The sequence below is a fragment of the Vulpes vulpes genome, chromosome 5 (assembly GCF_048418805.1).
Source record: "Vulpes vulpes isolate BD-2025 chromosome 5, VulVul3, whole genome shotgun sequence".
Taxonomy (NCBI): Eukaryota; Metazoa; Chordata; class Mammalia; order Carnivora; family Canidae; genus Vulpes; species Vulpes vulpes.
Genome location: NC_132784.1, coordinates 72,318,057 through 72,343,860, shown reverse-complemented (window position 1 = coordinate 72,343,860; position 25,804 = coordinate 72,318,057). Strand labels below are relative to the sequence as shown.

The 25,804-nt window shown below is 53.9% G+C and overlaps 1 protein-coding gene across 5 annotated transcripts in view; it reads right to left on the bottom strand.

Annotated features, from left to right (window-relative positions):
• PRDM11 (PR/SET domain 11) overlaps nucleotides 1-18,169 on the bottom strand; it is an 87,744-nt gene extending 69,575 nt beyond the window's left edge. For 2 of the 5 annotated variants that reach the window (XM_072758816.1, XM_072758818.1), the window contains exon 1: nucleotides 11,738-11,920. In XM_072758816.1, the coding sequence (XP_072614917.1) occupies nucleotides 11,738-11,887 (150 nt within the window). In that variant the 5' untranslated portion in view covers nucleotides 11,888-11,920. Of the gene's footprint in view, nucleotides 1-11,737; nucleotides 11,943-17,952 lie in introns of those variants that run through there. The other 3 variants (XM_072758817.1, XM_072758820.1, XM_072758819.1) reach the window with 3 other exon arrangements.
• Between the last annotated feature and the right edge of the window lie 7,635 nt (nucleotides 18,170-25,804).

Sequence of the window (25,804 nt, the reverse complement as noted above, 5' to 3'; positions counted from 1 at the left end):
AAATTATGTGGACACAGGCAGTAAAGAAGCAAAGAATGAGATGATTTCGGAGAATGATACCTGTGAATGCAAGGTGGTGTGATCAGCGATGATTATATTTACTGTTTGTCAAGCTTGTCCTAACAAACGGGTGTTCTGGGGCCTCCCCAGAGGAGCTAGCCAGCTCAGTACCAAGCAGCCAGTGCAGAACCATGACATTGCACCAGACAGGTGAAGCGGGCGAGGATGAAAAACCTTTATCCCAGCCCTCCAGGAAGGAGACAGGAGGGGCACGGCGTGGCTGATGCCAGGCTCTGTGCCAGGTGTCTGCATGCACTGTGGAGGATATCCATTCATTCACTCTTGACTTTCTCACATGCCACGCACTGTCCTAGGTGCTGGGAACCCCAGGGTGAACTAGGTCCCCGCCCTCATGAGACTTGCAGCCTGAGTAGAATGTCTGTAGGTTTTCCTGCTAGCATCTATCCCCTTTCTGGCACAAAGGACCCTGGTGTCCTTGGAGAGTCCCCTTCTCCAAATGCTCCATTCTGGGATAGGACCAACCAATCAGCACTCAAGTCTGCAAGTCATAGTGAACGCTGCAGGCAAGGGTAAAGGGCCCAGCCAGTCACAAGGGGCAATTTTGGGGCTTTGGAGGAATCTGCTGGGAAAGAATGGAACGTTACTATGGATCTGCTGGCAGCCGGCCACTGTGGCACCACGTACACTTGCAAACACCAGCCTGCCTAGGAGGGGAGGCAGTACAGAAGAAAGCAGAGTAAGAGGAACAGACTGAGTCCTGAGGACACTGTGTGAGCCCCGGATCCAACTGTTCCTGAAGCTTAACAGGACCCTGGACTTTGCACTTTGCTGAGCCCATAAAATCCATTTTTGCCTAATCCTGATCGACTTGAGTTTCTGTCTTTACTGTCTTTAAAACCCTTTCAAAAACCTAATGAGTACAGTTCTACTTTACTTGTTTTTCACACAGGAAACAGAGGCTCAGAGAGGACAAGTGTCTTGAACAAGGCTGCACAGCAGATGTCTGGAATCTATCCAAGTCAAAGCTCATGCTTTTTCCACTAATGCCAGGTGGCAGTCTAGCATGGGGGGTGACAAACTACAATCAGGGGGTGGGCTAGGGGCTTCATGGCAGGTAGTGGAGGGACTTCCTGACAGAGGTGGCCCTGGGGGGATCATTAGAACCTGCCTCGACCAGAGACAGGCCTGTAGAAAGGCAGCAGAAGAAAGAATCCACAGGTTACAAACTGGTGCCTGGTTTTGTCTTGGGTTTATCTTTTCCAATTTTTATTTTTGCCTTAGTTGCCAACTCTGAAGAAACAAGATTTTGTGGAAAGACCCAATGTTCAGCTTTGCTGGAAAATCGGAAGCACTGGCAACAGCAGGCAGGTGGCTCCACGTGGCAACAGTGTGCCAGAGCTGGGTGGTGGGGGCCCTGCTCAAAGGGCAAGGCGCTTACTCTCCAGACCTGCGGCCAGCCTGTGTCACCCAGGTGCCTTCCCTGCCCCGGCTGGCATCTGAGGTCACGGCCTGTGCAGCCAAGGCCATGGGGCTGTGAGGACATCATCCTCTGAGAACCTGGCCTCAGGCAAGATGGGGGACCGGGGTGGGACCTCTGTCCCAAGTTCCCCGGGGCTCACGATGGTCCCTGGTACCCGGCAGGGGCTCAACACACACTCAGTGAGTGAACGAAGCAAACAAGAGGGTGGGAGCCACCCTGGAAATCCACTCTGAGAGGCAGTGTGGTGGATAACTTGGGGAATGGGGGCTCCGGGGTGAGACCACTTGGTTGCGGATGGTTGCCTCACCACTTACAGCTGTGTCATTGGGGGACGGGGCATTCTTTTCCTTTCTGTGCCTTCAGGTGCCTCTCCATAAAAGGGGAATAAGAGGACACCTGGGTGGCTCAGTGGTTGAGTGCCTGCCTTTGGCTCAGGGCGTGATCCTGGGGTCCGGGATCAAGTCCCATGTCGGGCTCCCTGCAGGGAGCCTGCTTCTCCCTCTGCCTGTGTCTCTGCCTCTCTCTGTGTGTCTCCATGAATAAATAAAAATCTTTTTAAAAAACAAAATAAAATGGGAATGATAATGGTCAAATCGGGTTCATGAGCAAAGGGGTCCATTGCCATTAAATAACTCTTAGCCTGACCTCTTCCACTACCAGACATTAGACAGATTGCATCCCCCGTCTGAGCCCCAGTTCATCCAAGGGGGTCGGGTTTGATTTTGTCAGGACCCGTCAGCTCTTGCACTGGGTCACTATGAAAATTCAACATTTGTGCAAACCCCTGGAGCCGGCCACACAAAAGCCCCCGAGGCCACAGGGGTCTCTCCACCAACCGCTTCACCACGGAGGCCAAAAGGGACCCTGACGGGCATCACGGGAAGGCCACACAACGCCAAATTCCTTGAGATTGAGCCCAAGTTCCAGCTCCAGGACCTGGCATGGCTCATTTACTCCAAATCATGATGACCCAAAGGTCTGGGGACACGGCTAGAAGGAGCCAGCCCTCGGGAGCCCCTCATGGGGGTCCCCGGGGGTCCCGGCCTTGCTTCTGAGAGCATGCCGGGCCCACCGCAGCCGTTTCACCACGGCTGGCGCCGGGGCATCCAGCTGGCAGAGCCACGGCCATTTCTCTCACACGCCCCCGGATGGGAAATGATTCATGAAAACCAAGAAGGTAAAATTAGCCCAAAGGCTGCCGAGTAATTTATGCAGCCACCAGGCCCAGGAGGGAGGGAAGGCCCACGCTGCCAGCTCCTGCCTGGCCATCAGGAGCCTCTGTCTCTGGGGTCTTCTATTTCGGGACTCAGGCTCTGGGGCTGTTGACAAGGCTTCCAGAACCATCCCTGACCCCCGCCCCACCACACTCAGCAGACCCATGCCTGTCACTGGGGACCTGCCGAGTGTCAGCGGGTTGCTGGGGAGAAGCTCAAGCATTCCACCCTCACCTCAATCTCGGGAGGGCAGTTTCACTCTCCCTACTTCCCAGGTGAGAAACTGAGGCACTGAGAAGTCAGACAGCCAGCCAAAGGTCAGGGGCAAAGCCAGAATTCTGACCCAGACTTCATGCACTCCAAAAGCCGTGCTTTCCCCCCACGCTGGGTGTTGTCTGCCAAACTTCGAGTTCTCAGGGTGGGCAGAGGGGAGTGGACCCAGCAGGGATTCCCCAGCAAGTCCTAAGACACGCTTTTCACCATCTCAGGACTGGGCCACACCAGAACCAAGCCCAGCTGTCCCAGCTCGGCAAGGAGGAAGGTCCCCAATATCCTAGTGTCTTAAAAAGGGGTTGAGAAAGTGGGGCATAAGTCATACCCCTTAATGGAGGCACAGAACAGTAGATGTCAGCGAGCCTGTGGCCTCACTTTACAGGGCTGCACATCAAGGCCCAGAGAGGGGAAGGGGCTTACTCAAGACGACACAGCAAACCCATGGCAGAGCCTAGGACGGAACAGCATCTCCTGAGTCCTGCTACAGAGAGCCTGCTGTCAAAACTCTTTAGAACGACAGCAAATCCGAGTGGGAGGGGATTCCCCACCTGCCGGAGCAGCAAAAACAGGAATCACCCTAGAGACCCCCTGGGATACCCTGGTCTGGTTATGTCTGATATTTGTTCATACTTTTGGAACCCACAGGGGACATGTGAGCACCTGGAAAGGCCTCCTTCTGAGGCAGTAGCTGGAAGCAGACTGGAATCCCACCCTACACCTGTGGAAACCTGCAAGTCCCCTCACCTCCTGAGCCTGGGTGAAAAATAGACTCAGGAAACTGACAAGAAAACACCTGGGTGTGTGTGTGTGCATGCGTGCATGCACGTGAATCACCCAGCAGGCTGTGAGTGTTCAATAGGAAGGCAAGGGTCCCTCACGAATGCCGTCACAGTGCTCACCCTCAGCCCCTCTGGCCCCTGGCTTGGCCCAGAAGAAGCCCAAGGCCAGCCATGGGTGACATCCCACAGCCACCCATGCAGAAAGAACCCACCTCTGCCCCCCAGGGCAGGCAGGTGAGCTCCAGTGCAATAGCTTGGAGCAGCACCACTCACTCATGGGACACGGTTCAGAGCAGCTCAGTGGCACTGTCTCCCCAGAGTGACCAGAGCAGCCATGGCCTGAGCCCTGAGCTTATCAGCACTTTCAAATATCAACGCACTGAGTGGATCCTTCCCATCAATGCTGGGGGAAAGGTGGCTTGGTATTCACTTTACTGGCATCCAGAAAGACTGAGTTGCTTATTCACTTGATAGACGTGTAACAAGCACCTGCCATGTATCAGGTACCATCTGGAATAAGGTGTGCTTGGCCCTGGGGGTCCTCCTGGCCATAAGAAGCACTGTGGTGGTTCACACACAAAATCCCAGTTTCACCCATATGACTCTAGGGAGTCACTTAGCCCACCTGTGCCTCAGTTTCCTTGACTGTAAATGGAGAATACTAGTGGTATCTACCCCATGAGGTTATTCTGAAGATTAAATGAAATGTTATGGGTCAAGACTTAGAATAGCACCAGCACATAGTAAGTGTTCAATTAATATGAAGTTTTGGGGGCACCTGGGTGGCTCAGTTGGTTAAGCATCTGCCTTTGGCTCAGGGCATGGTCCTGGGGTCCTGGGATCGAGCCCCACATTGGGCTCCCTGCTCAGTGGGGAATCTGCTTCTCCCTCTCCCTCTGCCCCTTCCCTTACTTGTGCTCTCTCTGTCTCCCAATCTCTCTCAAAAAATAGATAAAATCTTTAAAAAAATATATGAAGTTATTGTTGACCTAGGGCCCAAGCCCACATCCCTCTGACCCCACCAGCCATGCTCGTAGCTCAGACTGAGGTCAGCTCAATGTCTTTGGTGTGACCCAACAACAAAGAATCAGGAAATGGGGCTTCACGTTTTCCTTCTGCCAACTCCCAGCTCAGAGCAGCCCCCGTGCCTCTCTGAACCTTGCTTTCTCTACCCAATGGTGGGCTGCTCTCCTGCTTCCCTGGAAGGAGCACCCAGAGTCCCAAGGGTTGCTGCAGCCCCCTGCCCACATCACAGAGAGCAAGCCTCCCCCAGCAGGGCAGAGGGCTACAGCTAAAGCAACCACACTCTGTTCCCCCACTGGTGACCGAGAGATGGCTTGTCGCTGGTGCTGGGGAAGGGCTGGGCCCCAAGCCAGCTACGGTCCTTCTTGCTTCTCAGGAGATAATCCCAACCCTCCGTGCCCACTCACCGCACAAACCACTGACCGGAGGACAAGAGGTCACACGGGGCTGCCCGGCGGGGCACCTTCTGCCAAGACTATCAGCGCAGGTGGCCTCATGAAAAAGAACTGGACAAGAAGCCAGACAGCCTGGGTATGTTGTCAATGCCACTGATGGCTAACCATGTGGCTCTGGGAAAGTTACTTCACCTCTCTGAGCCTCAGCGTCTGCATTTGTGAAATGGCCCCGGCAAGGCAACCTGCTTCACAGGGTGGCTGTGATGAGCTGGTGAGAAGGTGACATGAGAGGTGGTTTAGAACCTGAAGGGTGGGGAAGAGGTGAGGGAAAAGCAGAAGGGCCATCCTTCCCAACGCTAACTACACAGTCACAGGCAGAGATTTGCGCCCCCACCCCGAGCAGAAAGGCAACCCCAAGCCTGGACCAGCCAGTGTGGCCCAGAGGGGCCCCAGGGCTCTCAGGGGAGAGGCTGGCCCCAAGCTGCTTTCTTCTCCTGCCCACCCTGCAGGCCAAGAGAGATCAAATCCCCGGCCACAACGGGCCCCATTGAAAGCTGGTAAATCTGCCCGAGGTGTGGGGTTACGTTACCAGGCTCCCGGCCACCGCTGCCGAGCGAAGGGTCAGGCTGACCTCCTTCCCTCCCCGTAGGCCCCAGTCCAGGACCTGCAGGGCCGAGCCGGGAAGTATTCCAATCACCCGCCGCATTCCCAGGCAGCAGCCTCCTCTGGGAAATCAGTGAGTGGACAGTGGGATAAAACCGTTGCAGAGGCCAGAGCCATCCCAGGCTGCCCACCAGGGACACAGGCCCCCATCCTCAGAGTGGGGTGTGGAGCTAAGACAGGCGAGAGCCCCCAGGATAGAGTATTAGTGGGATTTTACTGTGTGCCTAGCACAGCATCCTGCACTTTACCCGTGTCCGCTTCCTTGGTCCTCACAGAAGTTCTGTGACACAGATGCTATTGTCATCTTTATTTTACAGAGGATACAACTGAGACTCCCAGAGGTTAAGGAGATTTCCCAGAAACACCAGGATTGGAACCAAGGACCAAGAACCAAGTGACTCCAAAGTCCATTTACCACAAGAGCCACCCAAGAGATGGGTCACCCAAAAACATGCCCTTTGAGTAAGGGTAGAAAAACCCAAGTGTGAAGGAAAAAAGTCTCCAGGAGCCATGGCTACTATTTTCAGCTCTCTGGGGACCACCAGGAGACAGGGGAGTAGCCTTTTCTCTCTGACTCTAAAAGAAGACACCAGGAATAGTTTGGGACCTACAGGGAGACATTTGGTTCTGTCCAAAGAAGTCTCAGCGGATGCCTTTTAAATATTGTGCAATCATTTATAAAAAAAAATGCAACAGGCTCCCATACCCAGCAGTAGATAAGCCCAGAGAGGCACAGAAATAAAATTAGAATTAACTTAAATGTCCAGCAGTAGGAGAATGGCTAAAACTACCGTGTATAAGAAAGAAAGAAAGAAAGAAAGAAAGAAAGAAAGAAAGAAAGAAAGAAAGAAAGAAGCGAGGGAGAGAGAAAGAAAGAGAAAGAAAGAAAGAAAGAAAGAAAGAAAGAAAGAAAGAAAGAAAAGAAAAGAAAAGAAAAAAGAAAAAAGAGAAAGAAAGAAAGAAAGAAAGAAAGAAAGAAAGAAAGAAAGAAAGAAAGAAAGAAAGAAAAACGAAGGAGGAAAGAATTATGATAGCTTGCCATGACAGATTTCCTAGATCCAACATTGAGGAAAGCATTTACACAGTGATCTGTAACCCTTCATTTATGTTTTTTATGTAACCCTTCATTTAAACATGTACACACGCAGACACACACATGCGTGTTATAATAGCACATCTTCCTCTAGGTTCTGTGAGTGGATGTATAGAGAAGTATCTAGAAAGATATATACCAAAGTAATAACCGTGATGATTGACCCTGCAGAGGAGGCTGGAATATTGTAGTTATGAAGGAAGCTAGTACTTAGCTTTTTAAATCATATTGGACTTCGGTACAACAAAAATGTATCTGTATATTCCTTACATAATTAAAACCTAGTAAAACAACATAAAAAAGACACAGCAGGTTGCCTTGGAACCAGTGAGCTGCTTGTCCCTGGAGGTATGCAAGCATCTGCATTTGGGTGGAGTGATTCGAAAGAATTTGAGGAACACAAAGGCAGGTGGGTTAGCTGGCCTTCCAAGCCTCAGAGCCTCAGAGCTTTGTCAGGGGAGTGCGGGGGGTCGGGGGAGCCCTTAGTCTCTCTGCATCAAGAGTGGCTTTAAGGAAGCACTGAGCATCAGCTCCTGGAGCAGGGAGAGGCTGGAGGCCCTCGCCATGACCTGGGCAGAGATGCACAGGCCAGTCTCTCCCTCTCCTCACAGCCCCAGCCCCTGGGTCCCAGCAGCCCCCCAAACACTGGCCAGTATGCATGGTGTTAACCTCAGACTCCCAGGGTAGGGGCTGTGTCTCTGGGAGAACCTCACACCAAGGACAAGAGTTCAGGAAGGAAGAAGAAACGCTCATAAGGCTGATGGCTCCTGTGACACTGAGCCCAAGCCATAGCCATGCCACATGGTGAGCCCAGTCCCCAATGGGGTCAGCCCCAGCCCCAGCCAGGGCCCTGGCCCCTGACAATCTAACAAGCAAAGGTCAACTAAGCTCTTACCTTACCTGGCAAGACAGCAATGTGGTCAAGGAAAGAGCTGAGATACAGGTTTGGGTCCCAGCGTCTGCCCCTGACTTCTCATAAGACCTTGACAAAATCACTGAGCCCCACAACGCCTCAACCCTCTCATCTGCAAAAATGGATGGACAGTATCTAACTACCAAGCCTGCTGTATAAATACAATGAGATATCAGCCACATTAGCCTCTTTGTGGACTCCCACAAAATGTGAGGCCCCCAACCACGCCACGGACACTGAGAAAAGGAGGCGGTCACAACGGAGTTCCCAAAGCAGCCAGACGGGCTGCAAGTCTGGGAGCCCAGGGGCAGTCAGAAAGGGGCCCGTTTCTGGCCCCGGGGTGGGGATCAGGAGGCAGCATGTAGAGGGATTCTCCAGGTGGAGAGGGACCCATGGGAGGAGACAGGACTGAGCCTGAAAGAGCAGTGGAGCCTTTCCTGGCCACCGTCCTGGGCCGAGGGCCAGGGTGCTCAGGGAGGGCAGGGAGCCACTGGCAGGTGCCAAGGAAGAGTACAGTTTCTACCTGAAACTAGGGGCGGGGACCCTGGGAGCCGGGCCAGAGAGTCCTTGCCTCACCAGTAGCCAGGGAACTGGGGCAGAGGCAGGCTACGGATCCACAAAGGGAAATTAGGAGGAGGAAGTGCAAAGCTCAGGCGCGGAGAGCCCAACACAGGCTGCAATGAGCCAAAGGGCTGGACGAGCCCCTGGGTCCTGGGCACAGCCCTGGAGGATCCGATCCGGGACACAAAGTGGCATGGACCACACAGAACAGGCTCGGGGTGTCCTCTGATGAGAAGGGCCCTGGAGAAGCAAGGAGGTCCCACCCAGTGCTCTGAGAAAGGGCAGGCCCCAGAGCCACAGGACCCCACACTGGGGAGACCCTAGGGTTATGGCAAGCACCGAGTCCAGTGTGCGGCCAGCCCAAGGCAGAGAGCCAGAGAGGTCCGAGGACTCCCGCCTGAAGCCTCTGGATACAAGCTAGGCCACTGTCAAAACCTAAGCTCTTCCGTGACTGCTGGCGCTGAAGCCAGGACCCAGACAGGCTGCGAACGCCTCCCAGCCCCATCCTGCAGGATCCCGGGCAGCTGGACTCCCCCCTGAATGGCAGCCAGACAGTCCAGCCTGCTGTGTGGGGCCCAACTGATGGGGAGCCCAGCGGATGGGGAGCTGCAGGGGGGGGAGCGGGAGGCTGGGCCACTCTGAGCAGGGGCCCAGGAGGAGGGTGTAGGTGGGGCTGGCAGGAGAGGCGCTCCCCACAGCTTCCTCCCCGCAGGCCGGCATTCTCCGTGGACCTGTGGCCACATGCAGGCCCAGGCACACCAGCGGCTGTTCCCAGCAGCCCCCAGCCAGGGAGGGCTGGCTTCTCTCCTCCCCAGGCCGCACCACGGCAGCAACTCCCCGCCACCACGCTGTCTGCTCACCTGCGCTGGCCCGGGATGGGACACCAGCCATCCCTCGCCTCCTCGGCCAAGTATTCACTCCTCAGGCCACACGTGCGGGCCTCGGCCCTGACCCAATGGACGGTTCGAGCAGGAAGCTGTCCACTGCTCACCTCCTATTCAGACCCCACACCACATCACACACCAGATCCTGTGCCGGGCCAACCCCCACCCCCACCTCATCCTCAGATCTCCGCCTGGCCTCCTCCTGCCCACATTCCCTGGCATGTCTCTGGACTCCTTGGGGGCAGTCGGCGCCCCCCCCCCCCACCACCGGACAGCTCACAGCCCTGGCTGCATCAGGCAGGAGGATAAAGGGGCTCCACCACGGCCAGCCAACCACACCAGATGCCAACCTGCTGGCCAGGACGGCCTGGGAAGGCCTGCTGCTCGCACCCGAGAACTGCCTGCCTGTCCAGCCAGGACCAACTTGGGGGCCTCCAGGGGGCTGGCTGCCTCGGGAGGGACAAGGACAGGCCCGCTCCCCAGCAACTTAGCCTGCAGGCACCAAGAAACAGCCGTCCTTGAAGGCCGAAGATGGAAGCAACCACCACCTGGATGGCCCGTTCCGCCACTGAGAGCACCTCCTTGGCTGTGACTTTATCTCCCACCTCAGGACCTCCGCCTCCAGAACACTCTGGTCACTTACTTCCTCTAAGTCCCGCCTCAGCCTGGCAATCAAGGCCCTTCCAGTCTGGCCCTAACCTGCCTCTCCAAGGCCATCTCCTCTACCTCTTCTCCAAACACCCGAGACTGCTTGCCCTTCCCTGAACCGCCCTATCCTCATGCTGTCTGCCTTTGCACATGCTGTTCCCAGGACCCAGACTGTCCAGCCCTCTTCCTCCACCCGGCAAACTTCTACTCTTCCTTCACAGTCCAGTGCCATGCCTCTTCCTCTGGGAAGCCTACCAGGCTCTCCCTCTCCCACCGCTGGTGGCAGAATGACTTGCTCCCCTCCCCGACCACATCCTCGAGCAAGTAGGGCATTTCCTACCTTCAATCACAGTTAGGATCTGGGCCAGAGCTGCTCACACTATTTGTGGTAGAGATTTTTTTTTTTAAGTTTTCCAATCTGTTGCCAACTGAGGCTTTTGTAAATTACAATTAAAAAATGGCTCAGTGGGCAGCCCCGGTGGCCCAGCTAAGGTGTAGCGCCGTCTTCAGCCCAGGCGTGATCCTGGAGACCCGGGATCGAGTCCCACATCGGGCTCCCTGCATGCAGCCTGCTTCTCCCTCTGCCTGTGTCTCTGCCTCCCTCTCTCTCTGGTTCTCTCATGAATAAATAAAATATTTAAAAAACAAATGGCGTAGTGATGTCAAGTTGTGATACGAGTTTTTTGACACTCTCAGCGTTGTAACTATCTCTGCTGCAGACCAGCAACACACAGCTCACGGATGGGCGGGGGTCCGCAGACCACCCTCTCTGGGTACAGGGCTCATCAAATCATGTGTTTCTGTTTGGCCCTCTGGAGCCCAAAGGCGAACTCCACGAACGTCTCCTGACCCAAAAATGGATGGGAAGGTCCCAACAACGGAGCAACACCGGGAGGCACCTGTGCCAGGCTGTGCTGCCCATTTCTCAGGCGAGCACAGAGAGGCCGATTGGCCTGATGCCACAGCTGGCCCATGCTGTAGTTTCTCGGTACTACTCAGCGTCACAGGGGCAGGCGCTTGGAGCCTGCAAGCCTCCCAGACCACGCTCCCTCCTCCCTCCCAGCGCAGCCTCCCACAGCAGTTCCCAGTACAGTGACAGTGAGGCAGCTCCAGGCAGTAGAGAAGAGCTCCATTCTGGAGTCAGACAGACCTGGGTTCGAGTCCCAGCTCTAACCGTTCATAGCTGTGTGGCCTTGGGTAAGTCACTTCACTTCTCTGGGACTCACTTTGTCCTCCATAAATGGAGGCTACTGACATCAGCGTGATGGGGCAGCGCACTGCTTCAGACACGGCCCGTCTACACGTACGAGGTTCGCTCAAGTTTGGCTATTCTGATGTTTTTATTATTTATTTATTTATTCTGATGTTTTTAAAGGCCTGGATCACCCAGCCCAAAACTTGGCCCTGTATCCTCCCTTTCTGCTTCTCCTCCACCCAAGGCCCAATGTCCTTTTTTTGGGAGGAGGTAAACTCTTCCCTGGCTGCCAAGTTTGCTGATTTCCTTTGAAGATTTCACCGCCTTGAATCCCCCTGCCCCAGTCTAAGCACCCTGCCCCTGCCCTTGAGACACCTTGAGCCTCTGACCTCTTCACCTCCTCTCTAAATACCAGCCTCCCTGGCTGGTCTGGCTTCTCCTCTGGGGTACGGCTGTCCTGTACCTGTCCTGCAACAACTCCGCCCTGTTTGTGTTGGGGCACCGAAGGGCTGGGCTGTGAGGTCAGGGCCAGGCCTCAGCTTGCAAATGCCTCCCCCACCTCCACCCGCCACCAGAGCACCCTCCCTCCCTGTACCTTGGGCCATGACAATGCTGAGTCCAGCCGGGCTGGGTCCCAGTCAGCCGCCCCCACGAAAGGCTCACTCCCTGCTGGGGCCGAGGGTCCGCTGGGCTGCTCCCCATGCCCCTCGGCTGTCCCAGAGCCTCCCAGGTCGGTCATCTCCATCCCCTGAGCATCGGGCAGCAGGATCCCTTCTCGGCCCTCACCCCTTTCCCTTGGGGAAAGTGAGAGATAGTGGGAGAAGCCACTCTGGGAAAGCTGACACTGTGGGGGTGGTTCCATATTTACTTGCTTGGTGACGTCCATACCAGCCCAGCTCGGTGCCCAGGTCAAGCTGCTCGTCTTGTCTGCTGGTCTCACTCTGGCCCCCAACCCGGCCATGAGCCCAGGAAGGAGAAGCCCCACTGGCCATGACCCCCTCCCGACCCCTGCCCTGACACGCACATTTCCCGGGGTCTGCTCAGGGAGGGGTGAGCTGCTGCCACTGTGGACAGTCAAGCAGTGACCCCACAGCCTCTCCTTTTGGAGAGCAGGGTTTGGAGACGGGGCCAAAATTCCCCATCCTGAGAATTCCCCATCCTGTTCTGACGATTGCAGGAGGATGGTGGGTGCAGAGGAAGGGTCCCAGATTTGGGGTTTAGCTTGGTCACCCCCTAAACGGTACAACCTCCACCATACCGCTTCCCCTCTGTGGGTTTCCGTTTTCTAAGCTCTAAGATGGGGGACATGAGCACCGGGCTGCCAGCCTCACGGGCTATTGACAAGGGATCTGGGAAAAGGTGAAGTTGGGAAGAGTCCTTGTTGGCCTTATGGGTCGAGTTGGGGAGGTTGGAGAGAGTGGTGGAAAGGAAAGCCCTAGAAGGCTCTGAAGGCTCCAGAGACCCAGGTGTGCCTCTGCATGCAGGGTCTCCACCCCTGGGCACCCACTGGGGACCTGAGGCTGATGCTGGGGAGCAGGAGAGTCAGCAGCCTTCTACCATGATCCCCTCTCCACTCCTCCCTCACCTCACCCTGTGTCATTTCTTTGGAGACCCTTGGTCTGTCCCAGTGTGCTTGTAAGTTCTCACCCATGAGGTTCCCAGGTGGGGAGAGGGGCCTGGAACCAGCTGTGTAAACCGAGGGCTTATAAATCAAATCCCACATTTAAAGCACCCAGGAAACCTGCTGGGAATTGTTACAGGACACAGGTAGGCAAACCCCTAAAGCTTCCTTTATAAATGTGGGTTTCTCAGAGTGATTAGAAAGATTAGATTATAGCTGTGTGATCTAGAGCTAGTCACTCAACCTCTCTGAACTTGACTGAGCTTCCTCATCCACAAATGGAGGTCGAAGAGGCCTCATGGGGCACAATATGTGTTCCTCTTAAATTTGGTCATGAGAACAGGGAGGAAAAAAATGTCTTCCAAAGAACGTAGCACAGGACTGATATGACTGTCTCCATTTCTAGAAAGGGAAACTGAACTCCTTGACCTTCTCCAAGCCTTCTGCGTGCCCATGCCTTTGTGCAAGCCATACCCCACACCAGAATGCCTCTCCCTTCTTTGCTGTCTGTTCACCCTTCAAAAGCCAGATCAAAGGCCGCCTCCTCCTCCAGGAAGCTTTCCCTGACTTAGAATCAGTGGCCATCTGCCTTGCACCCATCTGCTAGAATCTGTAATTGTCTGGTTACATGGGCTCACTTCCCATGTTGGTCCTTGAGTTCTGTAGGGGCAAAGACTGTGTTTGACATACACCTCCGAGCCAAGCACAGTGTGCCCCGACCTCCTGATGAAGGGGGGGAGGGCTGAAAGATGCCCCAGGCCTCCCCTCTTACAGAACCTCAACCAGGGACGCCACCACGAGTGTGGCTGCACCGCGTGAACATCGGGCTTTCCAACACAGATACAAATCTGCAATAGGAAACAGGCTTTTTAAAAATAACAGCATATTTTTCTTTTTTCTTCATTGTTTTTTTCTTTCTGCACGGCTTATTTTTCCGGCGCAGCCCCTGGGCCAGCTGCAGGGAAGCCTCTCCCAGGCCCCACTCTGAGACCATGGGGCTCCAGGGCCTCTAAGAACTCTCAGGCCCCAGCAGGGGTGGAGATGCACCAGATGGTTCTAGACTGGCCCTGGCACCAAGGCCACCAATGAGCTCTGAGCCAGCAACCCACTCGCACAAACCCCAATGTTAGGTGGGTGTTACCTCCTGGAAACATATTCCCCAAGAAGGATTTTATAACCCCATGTGGCATTTCCAAAGGCGGGTCTGGGGATCCCTGCTCTCATTCTAAGAGGGCATCCCTAAGGAAATGGCATCAGAATGCCAGGGTTCCAATCCTGGCCATACCACTGTGCAACCCTGGATCCTTTAGTCCAGCTCCTGAGGCCTATTTGCCCATCTGTGAAATGAAAATAACAATATATACCTTGTGGAGTTGTTTCCTGCATAGAGACACGCTCAGGACCATACGTGGCACACATTTAGCCCTCAATAAACATTTGCTGCCTTCATCATCATTATCTTCGCCATCCCTGGATCTCCTATTCTGTGGCTCCTTCACTGAATCATATCCCCTCCAGATCAGCAGAAGCCTCAGGGTTTGTTAAATCTCACCCTCTTGCCCTCTTGGAAGGTCCTCTCCTATCTCCCAGCAACATGGTCCTTCTGGAACACGGACACCTGAAGGATGGGGAGTGTAGCACCTGTACTCTACAAGCCAGTCAGTTTGCCCGCCAGGGCTGATGCCTCCTTCCCTGCCCTGACACCCGGGAAACAGCATTCATCTATTCTGTCCTTTGCCCCCCAAATACAGCGAACCAGCAGTCAGTGCTCAGGAATTCTTTGGAAGAGCAAGTCTTGTGTGCAGATACTGGAAACACAGCAGCACACACAAGCCAACCCTGTACCCGCAGAGCTCCTGGTGTGATGAAAAGGGGAGACCACCGTCAATAATCACATCCACAACTGTAAAATCACTACAAAGACGAGTGCTGCATAGGAGAGGGACGTGGGGCCATGAAAAGCTGTAATGGAGTGTTTGATCTAATTAGGGTGGGGCTTCCTTGAAGAGGTGATGTGGAAGCTGAAAAATGAAGGATGAGGAAGCCAAAGCAGGGGGGATTACGGGGCATGGTCAGGGCCTAGGGGAACAACATGAGGAAAGCACCATGTCAGACGGGACACGGCAAATGGAATTATGCAAAACAGTGTCCCCACGGGGTCTGGAGGGCAGCCCCAGGATTTCTGTCTTTCTCCTAACAGCAATGGGAGTCCCCGAAGGTTTTTCAGGCAGGGTTTGATAGATTCACATCTGTTTGTCAAAAGGGTCACCATGGCTGCTAAGGATGAGCCTTCCCGAGTCCCTGTGTGTGTACTTGTCTCTGCCTGGAATGCTCCTCCAGTCCTTGTACCAGTCAGGTGAGGCCAGGTTATGCTGTGGTAACAAACAACCCCCAAATCTCAGTGGTTGAAACACCAAAAGTTGAAACATCACTCAAGTTGCATGTCCATTGTGGGGCACCAGGGGGCTCCATCCCACGCGGTGACACAGTGACCCAGGCTAGCAAAAACAGCCACCATCCCACTGACCGCTAGTTGCCACACCACAGGAAAAGAGCGTTCTGGAGGGTCTTGCGCCAGCCACTAAGTGCTTTGGCCCAGAGTGATTTGTGTCCCTGTAGCTCACAACTCACAGGCCCACCACATGGCCCCACCCAAGCACAAGGGCACCTAGATCCAATCCTACCCTGTGCCTGGGTGAGCTGGAAATGTCTAAGGATAGGTTAAAGGACCATCGGACGGACATTCTCCCACTCCGCCTCGCCCTTTGCTAGCCTTAACTCATTCATTAGGTGGCGACTGTTTCAGTATTCCAGAAGGAAGGCCGGGTACAGGCAGGAAAGAATAAGACAGGGAGTGCAGCGAGATCCAGAAGAGGGTACGAGATGAGGCCAAGGAAGCGGCCGGGGCCAGATCACTCCAGGGCTTTTAGATCAGGGTGGCATTTTGGTTCTATATCCCAAAAGCGACTGGGAAGACTTTTTGGTGTTTTAAGTGAGAAATATGAGTCCTGATGTGATCTCTTTTGGAACAGATCACTCTGTGATGTGGAGACTGGCACGGAGGAGAGGCTACAGGTGGACAGTTAGAGGAGACTCTGAATGTTGTCCTGGAGGAGAGCCAGGAGGCAAGGGACAGCCTTGGATGCCATGTGTTGGTCATGACAACGATATAGCCAAGAGGATAGGCCAAGGAGGCAGCTGTAGAAGCACGTATGACTTGTGACTCCTAGTCCAGTGGTCTTTACTTCCTTCATACTTGCCAGTGACCTAGAACCAGGGAAACCCTGCTTCCCCATCCAAGTCCCTGTGAGGAAAGACTCAGATAATTGAAGTCATACTCAACACCAAGAACACATTTATGCAACACAGGAATCCAAGGGGCCTAGAGGACAGAACTCTAACTCATGCCAACATGGTATATAAGTGATGGTTGTAGTAGCTGATCAGGGCTCTTGGGACAAGGGAGGGGAGCCCTCACGTTGGAGAATGTCATTAGGGAAGAGAACTAGCTCCTGCCCCAGCTGCTCCTTGGAGGCCCTGTCAGTTTGGAATCCGAGGGTCCTGGGTGGGGCCCGGCAGGCAATTCTGATATTCCCCGGGGGGATAGCATGTTCCCAATAATCCCAGACAGACAACACTTCTCAAATCGTGTGTGGAGCATGCATTGGGCATTTTCTCTCTATCACTTTTAATCTCACAACTGCCTTGCCAGACAGACTGTGTTGGTCCCATTTTCGGGATGGACAAGTAAGGCTCAGAGAGGTCAAAGATAATTGTGCCAAACCCAAAGCCATGCAGGTATGCAGTAGAGGGGAAAGGACTCCAGTAGAGAAACCCCTCAGTAAACTAAACTGACCAGCTCGGGCTCTTCCCAGCAGGTGTTCAGACCCGTGCCCACACAGAACTCTGCCCACCTCTCAGAGAGCTGGTGGGTGAAGACCATGCCCCTGCCTCACAGGTAGGGAGACCACAGCCTGTTCCAGACTCCAGCCAGTGGACCTCACACCCCCAACACCTCCCTTCCTCTCAAGGGTCCTATGGTCAAAGGCAAGCTTGGGTGTCCAAGGCATCAGGCTCGGTGGAAAATTCTTTTGCCCCAACCCAGACCAAAAAACCCCTAAGTTCATAGGGTTTCCAGGCATCGAGAGCAATCTCTCATTATTGCCTCCTGTCCCTGAGCACAAAGAACTGGGTGTGTATCCTCTGAGCCACTCTAAATTATATACCACAGCCTCTCTCCACACGAAGCAAACGTCTAAGCAGAGAGATTTAACATCTTTCCCCTTCTAAGTCCCGGCCCATCCCAGGGGTCAAGCCCCTATGGCCCAACCCCGTCCAAGACACAGTGCAACTTTCCAACCGGCATCGCCCAACGCTCCAGGAACGCGTATTCTCCTAGCAGCGACTTGCCTTAAGGGCGAGCTGGCCTTGACCGGAGAAAGGTCACTGGCCGCTAAGTTTCTGCAGTTTCTGCAGGCGAGAGCACCTTGGGGACGGCGAGTGGGGGAGGGAGGCCACACTCCGGGGAGTCGACACCGCAACTGAGACTTAAAATACATCAAAGAGCCGGCCTCCGGCCCCGCCGCGTTTCGCGGGAAACCGAGGGCTGCGCTGGAAGCGGCCCCGCCGCCTGCCGAAGGGCCCGAGCCCCCCACGCCCGCCGCGGGCGCCGCGCCGAACGCGCCCCCGAGAACTAGGCCAGCGGCGCCCCGCGCCCGCCCGCCCGCCCGCCCTCGCGCCGCGCCCCGCCCCGCCCGTGTCACCGCGTTCTCATTCCGAACGCCCGGCCCGGGCCGCCGCTCCCATTGGTCGGCGGCCACGTCCGTCAGCGGGCGGGACGCCGGCGCAGAGAAAAGGCTACATTGTAACAAGGCGAGCGAGCGAGGAGCGAGCGGGGAGGAAGGAGGCGGAGGGGCGGCCCCCGAGTCCCGCAGCGGCGGCGGCGGCGGCGGCAGCTACCTGCCGAGGGTTAACCCACCTCGGGGCCGGGACGAGCCGCCCCCCCACCCCCGGGCCCGCGCCCGCGCCGCCCGGGCCCCCCGCGCCGCCCGCGCCGGACCCCCGGCCGCCCGCGCCCCCCGCAGCCGCTCGCAGCCCCTGCACCGGCGGCCCCCGCGCTCGCTGGCAAACTGCCGAGCGCTTTCCGAAGCCATTTTCAATGGCCACATTGGCTACCGGGGCTGACTCACCTTCCCGGGAATGCTGCGGCAGCCGCGGGGCCCGGGCGGCGCGGGCGGCCCGGCGGGCGGCTCGGCGGAGGCGGCGCGGCCCCGGCTGGCGGCCCCCGCGGCGGGAGCGGCCGCGCTGCGGGCGCGCTGGTCCCCGGCGAGGCAAAGTTTCAGCGCCAGCCTCGGCGCGGCGGCGGCGGCGGCGACTCGCTGCTGCTCTCCTCCCCTGCTTTGACCACCATCTTATTAGTACAGGAAATGACATGGAAAACGGAAGAAAGCGGCGTTTGGGGCAGACGCGGACCCCCCAATTCAGGGGCCGGAGCCGGGACTCAGCAGCCGCGTCCCAACCCGGCCCCGGAGAGAAGTCCCGGGGCCCCCCTCGGCCCCCGCCCCGCGCGCCGGCCCGGAGGGGGGAACCTGGCTCCTCGAGCCCACACGGACACGGCGAGTTTTATAATCCAGCCCGCGGAGAAGCCGAGAGAAAAAAATAATGAAATAAATGAAAAAAGAAAAGGTTAAAAGAACTTTCGAACTGGGACACTTTTTTTCTTTCTTTTTTTTTTTTTTTTTTTGGTTGGTTGGAATTAAAAGTTCTAGAATTTTAAAAAGTCATCCCGTGGGGGGGCGGGGGGGCTCCCTGGCTCTCCTGGCCCCGAGGCTGCCCGCGCTGAACAGGATGGTCCCGGGGCGTGACGGCGTCGATAATTTTAACCCTTTCGGGACACCCCGCCCGGCGCAGCGGGCCCCCGCCGGGTCCCTTTTAACCCTTTGAATGCCCAGCGGTTTGGAGACACGAACTAAAGTTGTAAAGCGGGGGACCCGCTGTGAGCCGAGGGACTGCGGGGGGGGGGGGGGGTCGCTCGAAATGTTCACCGTTTCCGTGGGGCTGCGGTTCCCAGTGGGAAAGCTCATTCGCACGTGAGCTTCACATCGAAATTCGTTGGAGGCTTTGAGATTCCGAGAATCGGGCCCGGCTGGTCCCCGGCCGACTTGGGAAAGACGTTTGTGGAAGCCGCGCGCAGTGGCTCGGTTCCTCAGTTTCTCCATCTGTGAATGGGATTCAGTGTCGCGGAGACACCAGGTAGCCAGGGCAAGGTGGGGCGTTCGGAACGTTCACAAAGACAAAAGTGTTGGGGGGCGGAGACGCTGCCTTCGGCGCCCACGAAGCCCGAGGGGCGGCGGTGGGGGCAGAGGACACCGCGGGATGGCGTAACCAGGACAACCGTTCCCAAAATAACCCCTTGCTCCTGGCATTGTCTGCGAGGCTGGTTGGTGGCGGCACGGCAAGGTCTCCTGCCCGGGAGGCTGTGCGACGCTGGCTGGAACTCGGGAGCCTAACCGCACCCCCCCCCCGCGCCCCCAGTCGGAGGTGCTTGGAGGGGTTCGGTCCCACGAAGGCGCCGAGGTGGGGCGCTGCCCAGTGAGGGCGCCCCCTCCCCGCCCCCTCAAAAAATCCATCGCAGCCCTTGCAAGAGCTGGCACAGGCGGCCTCCGCTGGGTACCACCCCAGGGAGGCCTCCTCCCGGGGGAATGAGGTTCCCACTCAAGCTCGCTGCTGGCTGGGAGCCTGGCCCTAAGATGGGCGTCCACGGTCAGGTCCCGGAGTCTGGATGTTGGGGATGGGGGTGGGGTGTGCAAAAAACTTTAGGCACCACATCATCTTTCCTCCCTTAACTTTGACATCAAAAACACAGCTTCTTGGGATCCAATGGCTGTTTCTAGCTGTGTGATCTTGAGTAAGTGACTTTCCTCTCTGAGCCTCAGGTCCCTCCTCTGCAAAGGGAGGCATCGGAATTGCCCTTGCTGCCTGCGGGCTCTGTGTGAGGGGCCCTGAGAGTGTATTTAAGGGGCCCATCCAACACCAAGCTGCTCATAGTAGATGCTCAAGTAACAGTAGCGAATGCCACCATCATATGACATTCAATACAAATATAAAAGTTCCCAGAGTGTATATCTGTTCCACACCAGGCAGGGTGTTGGGTACAGGGGAGTACCAAGATAGCGAAGCGGGTCCCTCAAGGAGGTCTCCATCTGGCCAGGAGATGGAGGTCTCACAGCTAACTGGAAACAGTTCCCTGGTGAACGCACACCCAGCTTCCCTAAGCATTATCCTGGAGGCCGAGTGCTTAGGCAGGGGAAGAGCACTGAGGAAGGTGCCGTTAATTCCCCTTGAGGAGCAGGGTCCACCAGAGAAGTGATGTCAGAGGCGTGCCTTTCGAGGGACCTGGAATTCCCAGCAGCAGTAGGGTGGCATTTCCAGAAGGTGAATAGCGCGAGCAGAGACCCAGAGGCGGTAAAGTGCCCACGGTGTCTGACATGTGGTCCTCTGTGACCGGAGTAGAGAGTGGGTGGGCAGAGGAACCGGCAGATGAGGCCAGAAAGCCAAGTGGATAAAAAGAGAATGTGGTCACAGCCTCCAAAAAGCAAAAAAAAAAAAAAAAAAAAAGTCTGTAAGAGATGGTAAGTGAGGCAAGGAGGGAATTTTATCTTGTGGTGCCAGTTTTCTATTTAAATCTGTCCAGCCATTTGGCCCAATCTGGCTTCCCTTTGCCAGGAATACTTGGTCCCAAGGCTGCATCTGTGAAGTGGAACCTAGAGCATTGCAGGCTGGGGAGCTGATGCTTCAAGTGTCACACTCAGAGAGCGTAGCCCCCTGCCCAGACCATGTAACCTGGAGCACGAACTCTTCCTATGTGGGCTCTAGTTTCTTTCTGCAGGACATGAAGAGTTTGGACCAGGGGTCCCACAAAAAGTTCTGCCCGCAAGATGTTGCCCCATAGAGACATAATCAAGACCAATGCGCAGGAAGGAATCTGAAACAAAGCTGAGATAGTTGCTGGAACCATCTCCCAAGGGAACCCATGGCAACTCAAGGGTTGGCACAGGTGCTCTGGATGAATGTGGGCAGAAAGTGGCTCCGGGGTCTGAAGGTAATTGCCACAGACAAGTGGTGTTCACACGTGGTGTGAACAAGGCAGATCTTGTGAGGCTGCGCCTCAGCTTCCCTCTGTGGCTGAGTTGGGCCTGAAACAAAGAAACAGGGGTAGGGTGGGAGCTTCACTTGAATTCCCTGAAACCAGCAGAGGAGGGAGAGAAAGAGATTGAAGTGAAGGGAAAACTGCACACACTTTTGGAACATTTCCATTTGACCCAACAATCCAAGGCAGATCTGATCATCACTATTTTTACAGACAGGAAAACCATGCTCAGAGAGGTTAAGAAAATTGCCCGAGGCCACACAGCTAGTTCGAGGTAGGATAAGATTCAAACCTGGGTCTGCTTGACTCCGTTGCTCAATGCCTTCCACTCTTGAACACTTCTGATTCATTGTCCTTTTCCATAATGCAGCTTTTCAACCTAATGGTTGGTAAAAATAGTTCCCAAATTTCTCTCTTGGGTCTACTGCACAAAAAGAAGTGACCAGAACTTTGTGATGTGAAGGGGCAGGTACCCCCATGACCTCCCCTTGCAAAACATGTACTAACAAGCTGAGACTGAGATCCTCTAAGTGAACCAAGTTCAGCTCTTGGGAAAGAAAAGCTAATCTGAGACTTTCCTTACCCATGATACTGCAAAATATACATCCAATGATACTAGCTAGCTAAATGCCCCCTGGATCACTAGTGATTCACTTCCACATTTGCTATAAAACAAGGATGTTGTTCATGGCATATACTGATAATCCCTTCTAAGCCCTCAAGGGAGAAATTTCATTCAGATTTAGTGCCTGGAAAAATCAAAACCTGAAAATCAACTGCATTTCACCCGTGGAACTGGCAAGCATGTCCTTTGCTAATAAGAAGAGCTCCATAACTGATCAGGTTTCCCTTTTTGCACTGGCTGCCAGGAAGCTCAGAGCCAAACTCCACCCCTCTTCCCAACAACTTTGGCTGTTGCTTCCTCCTCATTCACTCTTTCCCACTTCTAATCCAACTGACTCAGCTTTATTTCGTCTGTCCTCTATTAAAGATGTCCCCCCCCCCATTTTAATTGCAAGAAATCAACATTTAAAATAAATCTGCATCTGGAAGAGTTTCTCAAGGGACCAGCATTTCACGGGCCTCGTGTTAAGCCAGGCACGGTCCTCTTCTGGTCTGGTCTTGTCCACTTGCCCAACAGCTGAGGGATCCCTCTCTTGGAAGGAAGGAGGGACTGGCTTAAGACCAAGGGATTCCTCGCCCAGCTGCCGATGGTGGCTAAGACCTAATGCCCTGGGTCAGATGAGCATTGCTATTTTTTGCTCAACTGACAAACAGCTTGCCTCTCTCCTGCCAGCTCCCCAGGAAGCCCAAACCACTATCCCCTACCTATTCCCCCCCGAAAGTAGCCCCCATTATTTCCTCCTGTCACGACATGGCAGGAAACAGACCCCTCTTTTCTGCAGAAGCCAGCACCACTCACAACTGCTTAGGAAGCGTCCAGGTGATTGGGGTGGAGGTGGGGCTTCGCGGGGTGGCAGCAAAGGAGCCACTTCCCCCCCCTCAGGACTGGGAAGGCCACGCGGAGCAGAGGGGTCTTGACAGATGAAGGGACCAGGCCCGCCAAGAGCTGAGAAGAGTTGCCCATGGAGGGGTCCGAAGCAGGACCTTGCTGAGGTGGCAGCAGGTCAGTGTGTCCAGAGTGTGGCCTGGGTGGGGGTGGGGGGGCATATAGGGAGGGAGATGAGGGGGGAAGGGCAGGGATGTGGACCATGCTTTCCCACAGTGTGGATTGATTTGAGGCGCAGAAACCACTGGCAACCTTCAAGCCAGGGAGACGTGGGAACGGGTTTGTGTTTCACAAAATCACCTAGGCTGCCATGTGACGACTGACATCTACGGAGTGCCAGGTGACAAGGTTGGCATCTCGTTTAATCCACCCCTCCTTAGAGAGGAGGCTGATGTGGACGCGTCTCTTTTTTTCTGGTTGCCCATCTGACGTCCCTTCTAGGGACTGGGGAACTACCCACCTTCCGGGGCTCAGTGGGGAGGCAGGGTGTCCCTCCACTGTGCCCACTGGAGAAGCTCAAAACACCCAAACTCCCTTTCCCGGTGCTGTGGGTGAAATGTCTGTGCCCCCCTCCTTGGTTCATATGTTGAAACCTAATCCCCAATGTGCTGGTATCAGGAAGTGGAGCCTCTGGGAGGTGGTTAGGTCCTGAGGGTGGGGCCCCCGCCAATGGGACCAGCGCCCATCCAAAGGAGGATCCAGAGAGATCCCCCGCCCCGTGCACCATGTGAGGGCATGGACGGAAGATGGTCATCTTTGAACCAGGAAGTGGGTTCTCACCAGATGCCACCCAATCCTGGACTTCCGCCTCCAGAGCTGTGAGAGATAATTTTCTTTTTTTTCTTTTTTTGAGAGATAATTTTCCGATGTTTGTAATCCACAGGGCCTTGGGAGACTGGTAAAAGCAGAGAAGGGGGAGACTTTGAACTGAGGGCTAGCTGTGGAGCCTTGTTCCCAAATTCGAGAATCTGGGCAAATCCCTGCATCGCAGGGGACTTCGTCTGTACCCTCTATCTATCCCTAAGTCTCTGTCTCCTCATCCCTAAATTGGGTTGGGAATGTTGCATTCAATCATAAACTGATAAAAGATGTTCCCGGTATTGCTCTTTTCTTCTAGTGCACTAGAGAACGGGAAGGAAGGAGAGGTGGAGACTGAGGTCTTGAGAGGCTGTTCTCCAGTCCCTGCCAACTCTAGGATAAGACTCCTGAATGCCACACATTCCTAAACCTGCAGGACCCTATGGAGATGGGGGAGCAGATTCAGGACTGCTGGGTGCAACCACATCCAGACAGATTTCAGCTGAGTCCAAAGCAGGAAGGGAGAACTGCCAAAGAAATGGAACCACTCCCGCAGCCAAAGGGTGCAAATAGTGAGTTTCCCGCTACTGGAGGTATGTAAGTCAGAGCTGGGGCTCTTGTGGAGAGAATTTATGCCCAGGTCAGGTCTCAGGTTTAATGAGTTCCAAAGTGCCCACCATAGGGGAATATGGGAATTATTCTCCATTCTAGGCAAGTGCAGGCACGTTGCTTGGTCATAGGTTCTGTCGTGAAGACAGCTCCAGGCCAGGAGTCAAGAGATGTGGGTTCTGGTCCTCCTCCTGCTATCTGGCTGCTGGGGGACTAGAGCTGGGTCCTACATCTGCTCCAAGCCTCAGTGGAGCAGTCTGTAAAATGAAAGACCAGCTTTCACATGCCGATCCACGGAGACACCTCTGCCAGAGAAGAACTTCTCCCTGATTGTGGAGGAGACGAAAACCATAAGGTAATGTAGATCATTTCTTAAAGCAAATCTATTCAACGACAAGGATCTTATATTTGCGATTATGCATTCCCTATTATTTTGGTGTTAATGTTTTTCCCTTTATGAACTGGTTGTAATCGCACATGCAAATGATGGAGGTAGCTTCGTGGGTTTTTTTTTTCCCCCAGTGACCTTACTTGGCAAAATAAAAAGTGATCAAACGTATAGCAATTAGTTTCCTCAATTTTTTGGAATGTCTACTAATACATGAAATTAAGAAATGCGAGAATCAGTAGAGTAGATAACTGCAAATAACCTTCAGCATAGTTTTTTCCTCTTCCCCTCTCTTCTTTCATGGACTCACTCATCCACCCATCCGTTCCTAAAACATTAAGACCTACTGCGTCCCGGATAGTACCCAAGAGAGCCACTTGTCACATGAAGCTCACAGGGACCCAGGCGAGACAAACATAAAGACACACAAACAAATGGATATTTAGGTTGGTTCATATTCTTCTCTTGTAAACATGCTGCAGTAAATGTCCTTACATGTCTATTTTGTGTGCTTCTCTCATTATTCCCCTGGAATAAGTTCCAGAAGTGGAGTTTTAGGGTCAAAGCGTATGCCCAGCTGTACATTCTGAAGCAATTTTGCCAAACTACCCTCCGAAGATTGAACCAGTGTCAGTTCTCCTTGACTCAGGATGAGGGGGCTGGTTTCTCTACACCCTGAAATGTCACCAATATGCTTAATCTTCAATAGTTTGATGCGCAAGAGATATGCTCCATTGTTGTTTTAAGTGACATGATTTCGTTAGCAAAATGAACATATTTTTACATGTTTACAAATCTCTTGGACTTTTGTGAATTGCTTGATCATATCCTTTGTCTATTTTAAATTCGTAACCTTGTGTCTTTTTATTGATTTATAAATGTAGTTTGCGTATTAAGGATAGCAAAAACCTTTGTTTGAAATATATAATGCAATTTATTTTCCCAGTTCAGAACACATTTGTAAACTTATTTATGATGTTTTTCACTGTATGGAAATTCAAATGTTTTGTTTTTCCTTTTGTTTATGGCTTCGTGGGCATAGTTAAAAAGACCTTCTCCTGAAGGAAACTGTAAAGACATTGTCCTCAATTTTCTTCTAAATTACTTTTAATATTCTGTGTAAATATTCGACCCATCTGGAATTTATTTTGGCGCAGCTCACACTTGCCTCCAAATTCTTAAATTTTGTGCTTATATCGCTAGCTTTTGATGGATCAATTTTAGACATTATCTGTTGGTTTTTCTGACATGGTAGATGCGAGTCTTTAGTTCATTCACTACTTTAAATTCATTTTCTTTTCCCTGATGCCTGCCACCTACCACCGCCACAGGCTCAATTTGGTCAAATCTCAGTGTTGGGTTGTGTTCCTACTCTGTGTTTTCACTGTAATGACCACATGAGTATTGTGAGCTGCTGAGTCAAAGACACACTATAATTAAATTTCCTTTATTTTACAGCTTTTTGTTTTTCCTAGAGTTCATAACAGATAACAGGCTCATCTTTTTTTATTTGTTTTTTTTTAACAGCCTAGATTTTATATACCCTCCAACACTGTAGAGAAAATGCCTTTCACTATAATTTTCAAC